This window comes from Papio anubis, chromosome 15 (assembly GCF_008728515.1).
Source record: "Papio anubis isolate 15944 chromosome 15, Panubis1.0, whole genome shotgun sequence".
Lineage (NCBI taxonomy): Eukaryota > Metazoa > Chordata > Mammalia > Primates > Cercopithecidae > Papio > Papio anubis.
In genome coordinates, this window is record NC_044990.1 from 54,264,576 (window position 1) to 54,282,395 (window position 17,820).

Sequence of the window (17,820 nt, forward strand, 5' to 3'; positions counted from 1 at the left end):
AATAAGCTAAAGGAAAATCTGGTGATAGATGACCTTATTTATAATCTCTCTGGGTAACTGTAAATCATTAAAGTGTTTATCTCCTTTTAAAAGTTATGGATTTACTTACATATTTACAAAAGCTTTATTTATATAGCTCATGACCTTGGGGAAAATAACTAAAATGCAGAGAAAGGAAACTTAAGGAAGCTGGAAAAATATGAATACCTGCAGGCAGTCCAGATAAAGCATGCCCTAGAGGCATCGAGGAGTGTGGCTAGACATCCGGTAATAAATGTTTTCTTCTATGTAGATACAAGTGAAATTATTCACAAGTGCAGCTGTCTACCACTTATGATACATTATGTATTATAGATTATTGGATTTATACCTATGTAATATGTACATATATGTACATAAGTGTAATAATACATCTTATTTTATAATGTATATTATACATTATTATTACTGCTATTCTCTTTTTCGTTTCTTTTTTTTTTTTTTTTGAGTCTGAGTCTCACGTTGTCACACAGGCTGGAGTGCAGTCACGCAATCTCAGCTCAATGCAATCTCTGTCTCCTGGGTTCAAGTGATTCTCCCACTTCAGCCTCCCAAGTAACTGAGACTACAGGCGCACGCCACCATGTCCAGCTAGTTTTTGTATTTTTGTAGAGATGAGGTTTCACCATGTTGGCCAGGCTGGCTTCAAACTCCTAACCTCAAGTGATTCGCCTGTCTCGGCCTCCCAAAGTGCTGGGATTACAGGAGCAAGCCACCATGCCCAGCTACCACTATTATTTTCAAAGTTCAGTGTGTCTAGCAGAATGGGAATGAGATTAGCATGTGTTGGTTTATACACCTAAGTTTTATTGGTACAAAGTTAAGGCGTTTCCAGAAGTTGACTGTGCTGTATGCTTTAGTACCTCTTTGGAACACTAAGATGGCATTTGGCAAATTAATGTTCCACAGTAGTCAGTGGCACCCTAATGCCCAAGAAGTTGACATTATAACCGTGGGCAGTGTGGAGGAGGTGGGACGGACTGACTGTAGGTGATCTGATGGCAGATGCTTTGTAAGCCTGGTAAGATTGAGATCTGGACCAGGACGAATGTTGACAACAATTGATCAATAAATTATAGTCTTCATCATCATACAAACTGGAGAAGTACTGTCACGTGTTTGTATCTATTTCCAGCATTTCACTCTTCTCTTTTTTAGGGATGTCAAGGTTTTCTGTGAGTTCGTGAAAGATGAAAAATTTCTTGGTTTAAAACTAATTGCTCTCAGCAGACATACAAAATAAATCAACTGCTTTAAAAAGCAATATCTTTGGTGTTTTTACTTCATAAATATAAAAGAGGTTATTAATGAGACATATTTAATATATTGTGTTCTGTGTTTTAGGAATAAATCCAGATCTACTACTGAACTGGATGATTACTCCACAAATAAAAATGGTAAATGCGATTTTTCCCCCCAAACTCCTTCTTCACAGTTGCTTATTTGTGCTATCATGTTAGCAGAAGTATTTTTAAGGTCAAGATATTTCAGATTCATCAAGACTATTTAATTAAAATACTTAGTATTTTAACCTCTGTATATAAAAACAGCAAAACAACTATCTTGTGTTTATTTTTGGCTTTATATTATAGTGAAAAAATACTGGGAGATTGAAATGGTTTTTAAATTGCTAATGAAATATGTGGGAATTTTGCAAAGCGATGCTGATGCAGCTGTGTATAGTAGATTTTATTTTGCAGCTAAAGAAATAGTACAGAAAAGATTTCTACGAAATACTGGAGGACTTAAAAATTGTATACTAATTTGATTTATGCATGTAAATGCCAAAATGTCAAAAATCAAAAATTATGACTTCACTAATTATGCAAAAACAATTTGGACTTGACATTGTTAGTATTATAAAATATGTTTCTGAAGAATGCATATAGCAGAAATTATGTCATTATGAAAAAAAACCCTAAGTGGTAATTACCATTTTAAGCAGGGTTTGCATATCAGGATTTGTGTAAGCAGGTGGCTGGTCATCTACATGAATGAATGAAGGTCCAGGTGGGGCTGAGGTCAACATGCCTATCAAGGTGGATAGCCACTGCCCAGCTCCAGCCTATCATTGCCATGCTGGAGAAGGCAAGCCTCTGATTGCCTACTCTTCCTGTTGTAACAGAAAAGTACAAAAAAAAAAAAATTGTTTTCATGTGTTTTCTTTTATGTGCTGACAAGAGATCTTTTTAAAAAACTAAAATACCCTGTGAGCAAACCAACCTATCTACAGGCCAAATAGCCTGGTGGCAGCTAGTTTGTGACCTCTGGTTAAAGCTTATAGAACTTACAGTTTTTATTGGAATTCACAGTTCTATGATTATCCCTTTCTTTGAGCAGTTAGGACCTTCGTTATCTGGTTCTAGTTTTAACTTTCCAGCCAATTTTGCTACTTTTCCCTTAAGGGATCTTTAACTATAACCACATTATCATCTTTCTCAGTTCCCAATTTATCACATACTTTCTGATCTGGTTCCTCGGGTCTTACCTTTCCCTATTTGTATTTTCCATTTCTTCTCCCCTGAACTTGCCTTTAGCCACCATTAAAATTATAGTTTAAGTACTTCGGTATTCCATGAAATATTTTTAACCTGCAGTGATTATATTCTCTCTCCTGAACGTAAACACAAGACCTTTCAGTAACCAAAACTGAATCTCCAGAATAATCTTGTTAATATTTGTGGCTTGTGTCATTAATTGGATTACTTTGTATGTGTGTTTTCCCCCTTCATTAACTCATTGCAAGCTCTGGGATAGCAGGCAGTGGAAGTTATTAAATATTTGATTTAAAAACTTGCTTATACCAAAACAACACTTTAAAAAGAGGCCAGGCACAGTGGCTCACGTCTGTAATCCCAGCCAGCCTGACCAACATGGTGAAACCCTGACTCTACTAAAAATGCAAAAATTAGCCATGCGTGGTGGCACATGCCTGTAGTCCTAACTACTCAGGAGGCTGAGGCAGGAGAATTGTTTGAACCCGGGAGGCGGAGGTTGCAGTGAGCCTAGATCATGCCACTGCACTCCAGCCTGGGCGACAGAGCAGACTCTGTCAAAAAAGAAAAAAAAAAAAAAAAAGCAACATTTATTTAAAGTCTGACCCAATTGATAAGCTTTGTATGTACACAAATGTAAATATAGTTGTATGAGAAACCTTTGGTCTTGCTCATTGCTTACTGGAAGATGAACCAAGGCATAGACAAACAATACATTTTGAAAGAATGGCAGTAGCAATAAATGTGGAGAAAGAAAGAAAATAAATCCTTAGATGAGATTTCCGAATCCAGATTAAGGTGGGAATGATATGTCAAAGTTGTGGGTGTTTTACCCCAATCAGAAACTAATCGCCAAATCCAAGAGACAAAGTCCTTAGGATAAAACCTGACTTACTTGTCACGAATAAATTCAACATTCGAATTATAGTTCTGTCAGTTTCTTAGAGTAGAAGCAAGTCTAATAACATTTATAGATGATTATTTGAATTGCTTGAGTATTTTTCCTGTTCACAAAAGCCATTTCGATGATTGAATGTGCTCATATTCTTACAATTTTGGTTGTAACTTATACCGTGCACACTCGGGTCATGTTAGCCAGAGATATGTGCATTTATGTCCTCTCTCCCCAGGGGAGTATACATTTTTTGAGAGAAGAAAACTCCATTTCCTTTTAGAGTTGTTACAGCAAACGTTTGAGCATGTTCTTGATTGATTTAATTTAGGAACGGATGAGTGGAAGAAAAACTATTTCTAGATGAGCACTTTGTAGAACTGAGTAATACTGAAACCAGTACTGATTGTTGCCTTTTTGGACAGCCTTTTTCGTTTTCCCAAGTGCGTTCTCTGGTGTGGCTCTGACTGTGGAACTGGACTTTCTGGAACAGGAGGCAGTTACTTTATGTTCTCATGAAGTACCCTCATTGAGAATTGACAATGTTAGCACACGTGCGCAAAGCCACATTTTTTTTTTTTTTTTTTTTTTTTTTTTTTGTTTTTTTGAAATATTTTTTTCTTTTTTTTTTTTTTAGAGCTTTATTTTTATTTATTAATTTTTTTTTAAATTTATTTATTATTATTATACTTTAAGTTGTAGGGTACATGTGCATGGGGAGGGGGGAGGGGGGAGGGATTGCATTGGGAGTTATACCTGATGTAAATGACGAGTTGATGGGTGCAGCAGACCAACATGGCACAAGTATACATATGTAGCAAAGCCACATTTTAAGCTGCGCTGCCATGGCGGTTTATCCCGTCACTTTAAAATTATTTATTTATTTATCGAGGCTGCAATTTCAGATACACTTTATTTTTTTGTTACATCAACTCCATCTCTCTCTCTCTCTCATTTTGTATTTGTATATTTTATTTAAAAAATTTTTTATTTCCATAGGTTTTTGGGGGAACAGGTGGTATTTGGTTACATGAGTAAGTTCTTTAGTGGTGATTTGTGAGATTTTGGTACACCCATCTCTCGAGAAGTATACACTGAGCTGAATTTGTAGTCTTTTATCCCTCACCCCCTTCCAACCCTTTCCCACTGAGTCCACAAAATCCATTGTGTTATTTTTATTTTTTATTTATTTTTTTTGAGGCAGAGTCTCACTTTGTCGCTCAGGCTGGAGTGCAGTGGTGCGAACTCGGCTCACTGCAAGTTCTGCCTCCCGGGTTCACACCATTCTCCTGCCTCAGCCTCCCGAGTAGCTGGGACTACAGGCGCCTGCCACTATGCCCGGCTAATTTTCTGTATTTTTAATAGAGACGGGGTTTCACCGTGTTAGCCAGGATGGTCTCGATCTCCCGACCTTGTGATCCACCTGCCTCGGCCTCCCAAAGTGCTGGGATTTCAGGCGTGAGCCACCACATCTGGCCCATTGTGTCATTTTTATGCTTTTGCATCCCCGTAGCCTAGCTCCCACTTATAAGTGAGAACATATGACGTTTGGTTTTCCATTCCTGAGTTACTTCACCTAGAATAATTGTCTCCAATCTCATCCAGCTTGCTGCAAATGCCATTAATTCATTCCTTTTTATGGCTGAGTAGTATTCCATGTCATATATATATGTGTGTGCGTGTATATGCCATATATATGTGTATATATATGTGTGTGTGTATATATACACACACACATACATTATTATATATATATAACATTCCCTTTATCCAGTCATTGATTGATGGGCATTTGAGTTGGTTCCACATTTTTGCGTTGCGAATTGTGCTGCTATAAACATGGGTGAGCAAGTATCTTTTTTGTATAATGACATCTTTTCCTCCTGGGTGGATACCTAGTAGTGGGATTGCTGGATCAAATGGTAGATCTACTTATAGTTCTTTAAGGAAGCTACACACTATTTTCCATAGTGGTTGTACTAGTTTACATTCCTACCAGCAGTTTAGGAGTGCTCCCTTTTCACTGCATTCACACCATTGTCTATTATTTTTTGAGTTGTTGATTATGGCCATTCTTGCAGGAGTGAGGTGGTATCACATTATGGTTTTGATTTGCATTCCCCTGATCATTAGTGATGTCAGTCATCACTGTCACTTTTAAAATGTGCTAATCCCAAAGCCTTTGACTTGTTTTAATTTAGGAAGCAATAAATATTTAGACCGAATTGGGAACACGACCTCTTCACAGAGGAGTTCCAAGAAAGAGCAAGTACCATCAGGAGCAGAGTTGGAGAGGCAGCAAATCCTTCAGGAAATGAGGAAGAGAACACCCCTTCACAATGACAACAGCTGGATCCGACAGCGCAGTGCCAGTGTCAACAAAGAGCCTGTTAGTCTTCCTGGGATCATGAGAAGGTGCGAGACATCTTAGGAGTTGTTTTCTTGTCTTTACTGTGAGGCAGATATTTAATTTGTAGACATGCTGGTGCTTTGGGCAGAAGAGATGAAAGGAACGTAGAGTAAATGCTCTGGGGCACTATTGTGTGTTAGACAGCCAGTTGCTCAGTTTACACGACCTCATCTAATCTGAGGAAAACATATTGAGGTAGGGATAATAATTCCAGTGTTTTCTTTTTTTTTTTTTTTTTAATATGAGGAAACTTTGGCTCAAGCAGGAAAGACACTGACAGAATCACATGGTTAGTAGGATGGAAATCTGGACGGGGCGTTCTGAAGGGAGGTTCAGATGCTTAAATAACGCACACTGCTCTTAGAACTTTCTTGGCTGCTGAACTTCAACAAACAGAAGTTTCATATTTTTATATTTCTAATGAGATAATGATTAGATTGGAATCATGATAATTGGCTTCACAAAATGATAAACCTAATTTTTATAACTTTAAGGAGATAAAGATATAGATATTAATTGGAAATGAGTGCAGGAACATTTTAAAAGATGTATCTTGGGTAAATGAATGCAGCTGCTCTGATTCAGTATTTTCTTAGCTGACAAACAGACTGGGGAATTTATTTGTAACGTATCACAGAGAAAGAGCTATATTAATAACTTTGTAAAAATCAGAAAATTATCCCTACCAACTCTATAAAAAAATAGATGTGTGCCTGTAATCCCAGCTACCTGGGAGGCTGAGGCAGGAGAATCACTGGAACCCGTGAGATCACGCCACTGTACTCCAGCCTGGATGATGGAGCAAGAGACTCTGTCTCAAAAAAATAAATAAATAAATAAAATAAATAGACAAAGGGATATGAACAAGAACAGGTCATGGGAAAAAGAAACACAAAGCCAATAAACGTAAAAGATCAACAGTAGTCCTAAAACAATAATGTATCTCTTTTGTTCACTGGATTTGTAAAGAGTTAAAATTGATTAAATTTAGTATTGACAATTGTATATGGAAATAGGAATTCTTCTTTCCACTTGGTTGGACAGGTTTTCAGTATGTATTAAGCAAAAGTTTATATATCTGACCCTCTGAGCAATGTAGTTTCTAGCACTCTATCTTCTGGATATATTTGGATAAATATGCGAAGATATATTCAAGGATGTACACTTACACATTATTCATTAATGGCAAAAGAAAACCACAGTGTCTGCTAGTAAGGAGATATTCAGTAGTTATTCGATAAACAGTGGCATACTGATAAGATGGAACACTGCATGACTATTGAAGAATGAAAGAAAAGTGTTGCTACATAATACGCCACCTCCAAATTTAGTGAGCTAAGACAATAACTCATAATCTCTCACAGTCCTGACGATTGACTGGGCAGTTATTTGCATGATATTGGCTGGGACACTTGAGCAGCTGTAGTCGTTTACAGCAGGGACTGGTAAGTCTTTATGTATAAAGACCAGATAGTAAATAATTTAGGGTTTGCAGGTCACATAGATTTCTGTCGCATATTCTTTTTTTTTTTTTTAAAGACTCTTCAAAAATGTGAAAAATAGTCTCAGCTCGTGAACTGTGTCTATCTTGGCAGTAGACTGTAACTTGCTGTCCCTGTAGCTGTAGAGGCTTCATTGAGAGCTTGGCCAGAGCTACTAGTTGAGGGGCCTGTGTTCTGCATGTAGGCCTCTCCACACAGTTTTTTTGGCTATCCCATGGCATGGGACCTGGATTCAAAGAGGAAAAGCTCGCACCAAGGCAATGCCTAATAAGCAAGTGCTTATCAAGCTGCCATGTGCATCATGTTTGCTGATGCCCCATTGGCCAAATTAGTCATGTAACTAACCCCAGAGTCAGTGGGAGGAGACTACACAAGGGCGTGGATACCAAAAGGTATGGTTCACTGGAGGCCACTGAAGTACAGTCTATCATATGAGCAGAATGACGATAGTTCTAAGATAATACATAATAAATGGAAATGAAGTTACTGAAAACTGTTGTGGAATAATCCATTTGTTTAAGACTGTTAAACACAAACACATTACATATGTATATAGACACATCTATACTTACATATGTAAATTTATATGTGTATGTAAATATGTGCTTGCATATGTGAGAAAAGGTCTGGAACAACACACATTTAATGGTGGTTACCTCTGCGGGTTAGGGCAGGTGAGTCAGGAGAGGAAGGACTTTTCTTCTCCCTCAGATGTGTTTCTCTGCAGCTTCAGTCTTTCTCCTTATGATAATGTATCATTTTTATAATGTTAAAATTTAAAAGAAAAATTTCAAGCTTGGGATAAGAAAAAGTTTTGAAAGCAATAAAATTAAATTTGACCAGGTAGACGAATTCTCATAATTTTGAGTTCATTTTTGTAGGTAGTACTAATGTTAGTACACGAATTTTAAGAGAGATTTTGCAAAAGTTGTATTTAAATCCATTTGGGAGCTAAATCTGATTTTAAAAGCATATGTACTTTAAGGGAAGTGACTGATAAATGCTTTTATAATGTGGACATTAAACAGCTGCTAAATTTAGGGGTTCAGGTGCTACGTAAATGAGATCTTCACAGGAGGCATGATCTGGGTTGTTTTAGAGAACTTGGGTTTGAAAGCCAGTTCCACCACCAACTGGCTCTTCCTATGACAAGCTCACTTCTATGAGATTAAAAAAATTCTTAGTGTCATGAAGATTCAATAATGTTAATATTTTTGTGAAAGTATCTAATCTAATGCTTGTCATATTTAAGCTCTTAAATAATGTATTTCTTTGAATTTTTAAAAGACTTTATATTTGCTGTCTAAACTGTTGAAGATTTAAAGGGTGTCAATCTTCTTAGACTTAGTAGAATATTAGCTCTTATTTTAAAAATATTTTTCTTATTATATTTCTTTCTTTGGTGGTTGGTATTTATTCTTTTACCTGAGCCCCAAGTAAATAAAAATAAACAAAGGTGTTCTCACTTGAAAGTGGGAGCTAAACATTGAGTACATATGGACACAATGAAGGAAACAGTAGACACCAGGGCCAACTTGAGAGTGGAGGGTGGGAGGTTGAGGATTGAAAAACCACCTCTCTGGTAGTCCGCATATTACCTGGGTGATAAAATAATCTGTACACCAAACCACCATGACACTCAATTGACCCACGTAACAAACCTGCACGTGTATCCCCTAAACCTAAAATAAAAGTTGGAAAGAAAACAGATTTTAAAAAAGAAGGTTGATTGACTATGAAACCTGATGCCACTGATGATGAAAATCAGTTTTACTTGTTAAAGGTAATTTTACAGGTGGTCCTCAACTTTCAGTGGTTTGACTTAAGATTTTTGACTTTACAATGATGTGAAAGTGATAAGCGTTTGTAGAAACTATACCTTGAGTACCCGTATGACCAGTGTGTTGTTTACTTCCAGTATGATATTCAGTAAATTGTATACTTGATACTTTATTGTAAAATGGGCTTTGTGTTCCTTGATTTTGCCCAACTGTAGGCTAAGGTAAGTGTTCTAAGCATGACTGAGGTGGATTAGGCTTAGTTACGACGTATGGTGGTTTAGGTGAAATAAAAGCATTTTTGACTTAACAATATTTTCAACTTATGATGGGTTTATTGAGACATAACCCCATCATCATACATCAAGGAACATCTGTATATGTAACTAGAATACTGAGATAATACCCACATACAAAATATATAAAATGGATTTTTAATGAATGGAATGATGAATTAAACAGATTTCTAGTTGAACATATCACATTATTTGGACGAGTCTTTTTTGTGTTTCAGAGGCGAATCTTTAGATAACCTGGACTCCCCTCGGTCCAATTCTTGGAGACAGCCCCCTTGGCTCAATCAGCCCACAGGATTCTATGCCTCTTCCTCCGTGCAAGACTTTAGTCGCCCACCACCTCAGCTGGTGTCCACATCAAACCGCGCCTACATGCGGAACCCCTCCTCCAGCGTGCCCCCGCCTTCAGCCGGCCCTGTGAAGACCTCCACCACAGGTGTGGCCACCACACAGTCCCCCACCCCGAGAAGCCATTCCCCTTCAACTTCACAGTCAGGCTCTCAGCTGCGCAACAGGTGAGGCCCTTGCCATTTCTCTTTCTTCTCTTAGTCTCTTGGGTATTTTTTCATTAAAATATCCCCCAAATCCTGTCCAAGTTTTCCAATGAAAAAGAAAAAGAAGCCCTTTCAAAGGTGTCAGATTTGGTATTCTAGTATGAAATCAATGAAGGCTTGCTTAATACCTTTCCATGCAACTCTAAGAGCATTTCTGGATGTCTTGTGAAGCCACTGGAGACTGAAGGTGTCTACTTGTTGCCACCGTCTCATTTGCCTGTGCTTGTGGTCAGTGTCTTGGATGTAAGACGTGCCTGAATACTTCTCGGTGTGGAATCATGAAAACATACAGCAGCTCACAAATGCTTCTCAAATTTCTGAGTGGAAGCAGTATTGTCAAATAGCTATTTTCATGACAGTGTCATACAAACTCAAGGAACTGAGTGTAAAAGAAGAGCATTACAGTGCTTTTCCGGGCATGCTCCATCACCTGGGGGACTTCGAACTAGCTGGATTAAAAAAATATGAAGTCGGATATATCTTGCTTTTGGGGTTTTTGATTGCCAAAATCATTGCTTGGGCGTTCTGTTTGCCCACATTTTGTTCAGGCTACATCAGCTGAATTTGCTAGGGCATATGGTGTGGGAAGTGTATATGTTATGATAGGGTGTTTTTTTTTTTGTTTTTTTTTTTTTGTTTTTTTTTTTTTTGTTTTTTTTTTATGGAGTGAAGCTCAGGTATCAGCCCTGCTTGGGTTTTTAGGTCTGGGTAGCTTCTCCACAGATCTTTCATGCCTCATGTAAGTACATCGGGCAGTGCTGCTCTCCTCACCCCAAGAGAGTGCTGTTGGCATGTACTCCTTTCCATCACAAATGGGATACTTCAAAGTAGAAACACATTGATTAATATTGAGACTTTTTAAAGCTATCAGATAAGAGACTTTCATAAGAAAACATGTTTTATATAAATCCAAAATAATTTTACACGTACCAGGATATAAAGTGTGTATCAATGAGTTTGAATTGAGAGAACGGAGGTGAAGATTTAGGGTAAATTTGGGTACCGTGGGGAGGTGCAGTCTATAGGATGAGAGGAAGCTAGAGGAGGGGGACCCGTTTACTGACTGAGAGACCCATTCTGGGAGAGCAGAGGGATGGACTGAGGGCTTTTGTGACCTAAGAAGGTCCTGATCTAGGAGGTGCCCTCTTAAGCGCTGTGCTCACTCTGTGGGGGTGCAGAGGCGTGGAAGAACGGGTGCCGCGTTACCAACCGGGAGAGGAGAAAAGACCTGTATACAAAAGTGGAGTAGAAATCCTCCTTCCCTCTGTCCATGGCAGCCGTCAGGTACTTTTCATTTCCTTCCCTGCAGAGACAATCCTCTAAGCCAGAGGCACAGTCAGGAAAGCACTGACATTTCTCTGTAACTAGAAAACTGGGGGACCAAGAAAGAGGGTGAAAACTAAGGCTGAGAAAAATAGGTCACAGAGGACTTGCAAAGCCTCTCGAAGAAAGTTGGGGCCACCCTTTTGGTGTTCTGAGGGGGTAGGAGGACATGATCCACATTGTGTGCTTTGGTTTAACTGGCAAGAAGATGTAGGTGGATGAGATGAGGGGCAGCTATGGCTGAGTACAGATGTGATCAAAGGAGGATAGTATCAGAAATTGCAGGATGGACTAATTACACTGAAATGGCTCATTTATGTGAATCGGTGTCAAGGGTCTCAGAGCTGCCATGGAGATGGTTCAAGGTTAGAGTATAATCAAGGCATTCTTTCGTTGGCTGGTAAAAAGTTATTCTCCCACAGATATATGTATAGAGCTTTTCTTAAATTATTATCAATGTTAATAGCAGAGTGTGACTTTTAAAGAAGAATCTTGAGCTGCCCAGGTGAAAGCCTCCATTCCATTCTTGTTCTGCATCTAGGTCAGTCAGTGGGAAGCGCATATGCTCCTACTGCAATAACATTCTGGGCAAAGGAGCCGCCATGATCATCGAGTCCCTGGGTCTTTGTTATCATTTGCATTGTTTTAAGGTGAGACTGAGACAAACAGCTTGCAGGCCTGTAAAGCTTTGCTTGGAGAGCGCATGGCTTCTTTGAGCCGCTGGGTGTAGATGTGCCACTAACAAGCTAGGTGCTGTATTCGTCAATCTGTGCTGCATTTGAATCACAAATTGCTTGCTTCCCCCTAGTTCTCAAATCTTGAACCTTGTTTTAAAACTTAAATCTGGAAAATTTTTGCATTTTCTATTTCTAATCTGTTAGAATTCTATAAATTTACAGTACATAAGTTGCTTTCTCTAAGATGCTGTCAGAGGCATACTTGAAATATATCAATAACCTGCTAGTGTTGTTAAGGTCAGGGACACATGCAATTATCACAGGGTCTGAAAGCCTAGCTTTCAGTAGGAAGAACATGTAAGGAAAACCATTACCATTGTAGCTATTTTTATAATTGCACAGCCTGTTTATACCTGATAGGTTTTTGCACATAAGAAGGAACTAAGGCTTTAATTGTTTGGTTTTGTAATCTCTGTCTCTAAAGACATATCTGTTTGATTCTTGAGCTTGCATTGGGCCAGAGAAAGATTCCGGTTGTTGATCCTGGAGGCCCACAGACCACAGCTTGTTTAAGCTTGTACATTGCTGGCTTGGGCTGTTCCTAGGCAGAGCAGAATGAATCAAGATAATTAGGGTTTGGGCACATAGAATCGAAATATCCAGCCTTGAAGTGAGGCGCTGTGTGGGAACACTTGCTAAACTAGTGCAGCAGGGACACTGGGAGCGACCCACCCCAGGGTGGAGTGCCACGGCCCAGCCTTCATTCACTCTGGCCAGTTCTTTCATGGGGGGCCTTACCTGCCATTCCTCTGGCGGGATAAAACTAAATTTCTTTAAGTCAATCAGCAAATGATTTCTATTTTGGGGGAATGTATTTAGACTGGTCATCTCGGCTCTTAGTATTGGCTTTATGAATTCTTTAGCATCTTATCTGGTGGGCTTGATTTTAATCTACTAATCATCTTTCAGCCTTTTTTTTTTTTTTCTTTGCTGAAATGTATCTAAGAGCTTAGAAGTAGCATTCTGCTCATTTCCCCCCCCGCATCCCGAGGAGTGCCCCAAGCTTTCTTGAGCTCACTGACTTTGGATGTTCTTTTTCTTTGTTCCCCAGTGTGTTGCCTGTGAGTGTGACCTCGGAGGCTCTTCCTCGGGAGCTGAAGTCAGAATCAGAAACCACCAGCTGTACTGCAACGACTGCTATCTCAGATTCAAATGTAAGAGAGCAAATCAGAGAGAAAATTTCTTGCCTTTTAAGGAGACCACGGGTTCCCATGTATTTCCCTGAACCTGCAGCCAGCTCCCCTCCAAGTTCACTGCCGTAGGAGTCCAGGTTTCAAGAATTGTAGTGTGTTCCCCTCAAAGAGTGTGTATAGTGAATGGGCCACTGCTCAGGGTTCCAGCTACACAGGAGTGGGTTGTGAGGCCAAGGAATGGAGAGGAACAGAGTCCGAGAGTCAGGGTGGTGTCTTGTATCATCTTCCCAGGGTCCTCAGAGACCCTTAATGACTCAAGAAGACAAAGAAACCAAAACACTTCAGTGAATTTTCTATTTAGGCTATAATCTGTTTCTTGACTAAAGATTGGTCTCTCATCAACTTACTTCTATTATTTAACAATGGGCTTTGATTATGTGATTTAGAATATGACCAACTTTAAAAAATATTGTTCTATGTAATACAAAGTAAGTCAGTCTGTGCTTTATGTTAATATATAATATGTCAATATATAATTTTAATAGGAAAGTATTAACTATGGTGTTTCAGTGTCATTTTTGGAAAAGAGTTTTTCAAAAAACTTCAAATGCTACTTTGCATCTAAGCATGTGTTTGTGTGTTATAAAAGGCAGGCTAGCATAACTAGGGTGTGTGTTGTGTATAGCTACAGCAAGACAACCTTTACTGCTGTTTATATTTTAAACCTTGATGCTGGTAACGTGTGTTTCTTCCTTATTGTGAAAGGGTGTTACAAGTGGTATCAGCAAAACCATTTGCTTTTGAACTCTGAGGTATTTATATGGCCCCTATGTGAAGAGTGCTTTGGAAATGGTTTAAGCCCAGTCAACTCTCTTTTGTCTGTCGGTGGGTTCTGAGCCTTCCTGCTGCAGCTGTCCAGTCCTTTCCTGGATGCTGGCACTGAGGTTGGAGAAAGTCAAGGCTGGGCATGTACTGGTGGGGGTGTGTGTATGTGCGTGTGTTTTTCTCTCTCTCATCGATTTCCAAAGCCAAATAGAAATGATTTCTGGAATCATCATTTTAAAATTGCCCATGCCTTTTCTCTCCTCCAAGACAAATAATAGAGAGTTGAGTGTAATTTATTTCTATTGTGCGCAGTTCATTTTCATTTTTACTCCATTTTTACAAATAAAGAATTCCAGAGACGAGACACTGAGATTTGCCTAGCTTTATCTTAAGAGTGAGTGACAGGTTATTCTTTCTACCTCCCTGGGCCACTTTCTGAGTGATGACTGCTATGTATCCCAGGTGGCAATATTCACGTTTCTGAATCTAAGCACTTTTCTTTCTTCTCTCCTTGCCTGATCAGCTGGACGGCCAACCGCCATGTGATGTAAACCTCCATACGAAAGCACTGTTGCAGATAGAAGAAGAGGTGGTTGCTGCTCGTGTAGATCTATAAATATGTGTTGTATGTCTTTTTTGCCTTTTTTTTTTTTTTAAGAATAACTTTTTTGCCTCTTTAGATTGCATAGAAGCATTGTAGTCTTGGTAGAACCAGTATTTTTGTTGTTTATTTATAAGGTAATTGTGTGTGGGGAAAAGTGCAGTATTTACCTGTTGAATTCAGCATCTTGAGAGCACAAGGGAAAAAATAAGAACTTAAGAATATTTTTGAGGCAGATAATGATCTAGTTTGACTTTCTAGTTAGTGGTGTTTTGAAGAGGGTATTTTATTGTTTTTTTAAAAAAGTTCTTAAACATTATTTGAAATAGTTAATATAAATACATAATTGCATTTGCTCTGTTTATTGTAATGTATTCTAAATTAATGCAAAACCATATGGAAAATTTCATTAAAATCTATCCCCAAATGTGCTTTCTGTATCCTTCCTTCTATGTATTCTGATTTTTAAAAAATGCAGTTAATGTACCATTTATTTGCTTGATGAAGGGAGCTCTATTTTCTTTACCAGAAATGTTGCTAAGTAATTACCAATAGAAAGCTGCTTATTTTCATTAATGAAAAATAACCATGGTTTGTATACTAGAAGTCTTCTCCAGAAACTGGTGAGCCTTTCTGTTCAATTGCATTTGTAAATAAACTTGCTGATGCATTTAAGGAGTGGGCTGTCTTTTTCTTCTGTGTATGTGTCTGACCTCAGGCCTTTTAGTCATATTTCAGTATGTGGCCTTTTTTGATGTTACGTTTTATTCAGTAGCTTTACTAAGGTATAACTGATGTAATACACTGCATATATTTAAAGTGTATAATTTGACAAATTTTGACATAGTGTATACCTTCGAGACTCTGCCACAGTCTGGGTGTGTTTACTGAAACATTTTAATAAGGAACTTTATTTTTGATAAAGTTATGTTTTTGGATACATTTGTATGGTGAGGGTAATGAATTGTTGGATCATTTGAATAAAATCTTTTCTTTTACTACCCCCAGATAAAAGGAGAAGACAACAGTGAGCTTAGAATATCTATAAAGCAAAAAGTGTAGTCTCTTGTTTAAAAAATCTGGAGCGGGAATGCAAGGATACAAAACTTTAACATGCTTTGAGCAAAAATTTAAACTTACTGGAATCTTTTATAATAACGTAAGTGGAATGGACATTTCTAGGAACTGAGAACTGTATTGGAATAGGTTTAAAATATATAAGAAATGTTAATGTGGGAGATAAAAATTTTATTTAGTACTTGCTCTGATTATTGTTAAAGTAATAATGTGTTCCTTAAGGATAACTTGTCAAATGCCCCAAAGCATAAAGAATATAATTCTGAATCCCAAATTCCAAAGACCAGAGCTCTGTCTTTGAATTCATTCTGCATATAATTATAAGTATGAATTGTAAATTTTTCTATGTTCTTAAAGTTATTTTTACCTTTTTTCGTGGTTGTATAGCGCTCCATTGTTTGGCCTTGGTAATATTTAGTTGATAATTCCATTACTGTGTATTTTTCAGTTGTTTCTAAGATCAAACATTTTAATATGTGCAGGTTATGTATAAATATGTAAATTCTGTGATACTCTATGATCATCTCTTTCTTTATATTATTTTCATAGACATAAAATCGTTGCTCGGAGATTATGCATCTTAAGACACTCATAGTATATATTGCCAAAGTGGTTTCCAGAAAGGCACTGCTGGCTTCGACTCCTATAAGCAGCACATGGGCTTTGTCCATCTCACTGCATGTTCATGAAGATACATTTCTTTTGCCTTGTTCTCTGCCTGACGTATACGCAGAGGCAGCCCTCAATATGCAGTGGTTGAATAAATGAATGAAGAAACCGATATCAATATCTGCCCTGTTAATTCTGTTTTTCACTGTCCCCAGAGGATGCCTTAATTCTGCCATCATTTTAGTTTCCTTATCCAACATCCTTTCTGACCATTGCTCCTTTTCATCTAAGCCTTTTGTCTTTTCATCTGCTCTTGCTTTCTTATGACTTTTTTTCCCCCATTTCTCACATTATCTTACTTAGTGATAACATTTCTGTTAGTACAAATTATAAGTACAGTTTTCAGAGCTATTTTCTTCTAGGATACTGACTCTACATTTGTGTAAGCCCCTGGGTATTTGTTACTTCACCTAGGAACAAGGGAAGAGTCCAGCCCTTCAACAAATTTTTTTATTCATGCTTGATGCTCCAGGCACTGCTTTCGGCACCATGGGTAGAACAGTGAAGAAATACAAAGTCTTGCCTCTGACTGGTCTTATTTTTCTGATTGAGAGAGGTGATAACACAATACACGAAAAAATAACATGCAGGGAGTGATGACAGCAACAAAGAACAAATACTGGGTAAGAAAGTTGCAAGTGCTGGAAATGGAAGTTTGACAGTGCTTTTTATACAGGTGGTCAGGGACAGCCTTTTGATATTTGGGCCAAAGCCTGAAGAAATGAAGGAACAGAGACTTGATGGAAAAGCATTCCAGACACAGGGAACAGCAAGTGACAAGTCTTGGCGCCGGAGAGTATCTGGTGTGTCCAGGAAGCAAGCGTGGTTGAGTGGAGTGAGTGTGGAGGGTTTAGGAGCCATGGGGAAGTGGAGGGCACAGAGCAGCAATCGTTGCAGGACACGGGCTGTTACTTTGAATGGAAGAAGAAGACACTGGAGAGTTCTGAGCAGAGAAACGAACTGACGAGGGGGAGAGGGGAGGGATTGCATTGGGAGTTATACCTGATGTAAATGACAAGTAGTTGGGTGCTGACGAGTTGATGGGTGCAGCACAGCAACATGGCACAAGCATACATATGTAACAAACCTGCACGTTATGCACATGTACCCTAGAACTTAAAGTATAATAATAATAAAAAATAAAAAAATTTAAAAATTTAAAAAAAATTAAAAAAAAAAAGAGAGAATGAAAGCATAACAAGTTGGCAAATAAAGCAATAGTAAATATTGATTTAACTAAAAAAAAAAAAAAAAAAAAAAAAGTACTGCTACAGACTGCTGTGTGAACAAGACTGCAGAAGGACAGGCAAAAGCAGGGAGACCAGTTTGGAGCCTATTGAAATTACCCAGGAAAAAGACATTTACTTCAACAGGGTGGGTGTAGGGGAGGTAATGAGGAGAGGGAAGATTGTAGTGTGTGTGTGTGTCCTGAAGGTGAAGCTGGTAGAATTTGATCATAGAATGGATGAAGCAAAAGACAGGGCGGAGT

General features: G+C 38.3%; 1 protein-coding gene across 7 annotated transcripts in view; it reads left to right on the forward strand.

Annotated features, from left to right (window-relative positions):
- The window catches only part of LMO7 (LIM domain 7), a 313,031-nt gene extending 297,768 nt beyond the window's left edge, over positions 1 to 15,263 (forward strand). For 5 of the 7 annotated variants that reach the window (XM_017951317.3, XM_017951331.3, XM_017951330.3 and 2 more), the window contains 6 exons: positions 1,384 to 1,436; positions 5,628 to 5,841; positions 9,631 to 9,927; positions 11,831 to 11,939; positions 13,078 to 13,180; positions 14,508 to 15,263. In XM_017951317.3, the coding sequence (XP_017806806.3) occupies positions 1,384 to 1,436; positions 5,628 to 5,841; positions 9,631 to 9,927; positions 11,831 to 11,939; positions 13,078 to 13,180; positions 14,508 to 14,530 (799 nt within the window). In that variant the 3' untranslated portion in view covers positions 14,531 to 15,263. The remainder of the gene's footprint in view (positions 1 to 1,383; positions 1,437 to 5,627; positions 5,842 to 9,630; positions 9,928 to 11,830; positions 11,940 to 13,077; positions 13,181 to 14,507) is intronic. The other 2 variants (XM_031655907.1, XM_031655908.1) reach the window with 1 other exon arrangement.
- Positions 15,264 to 17,820: the final 2,557 nt, after the last annotated feature.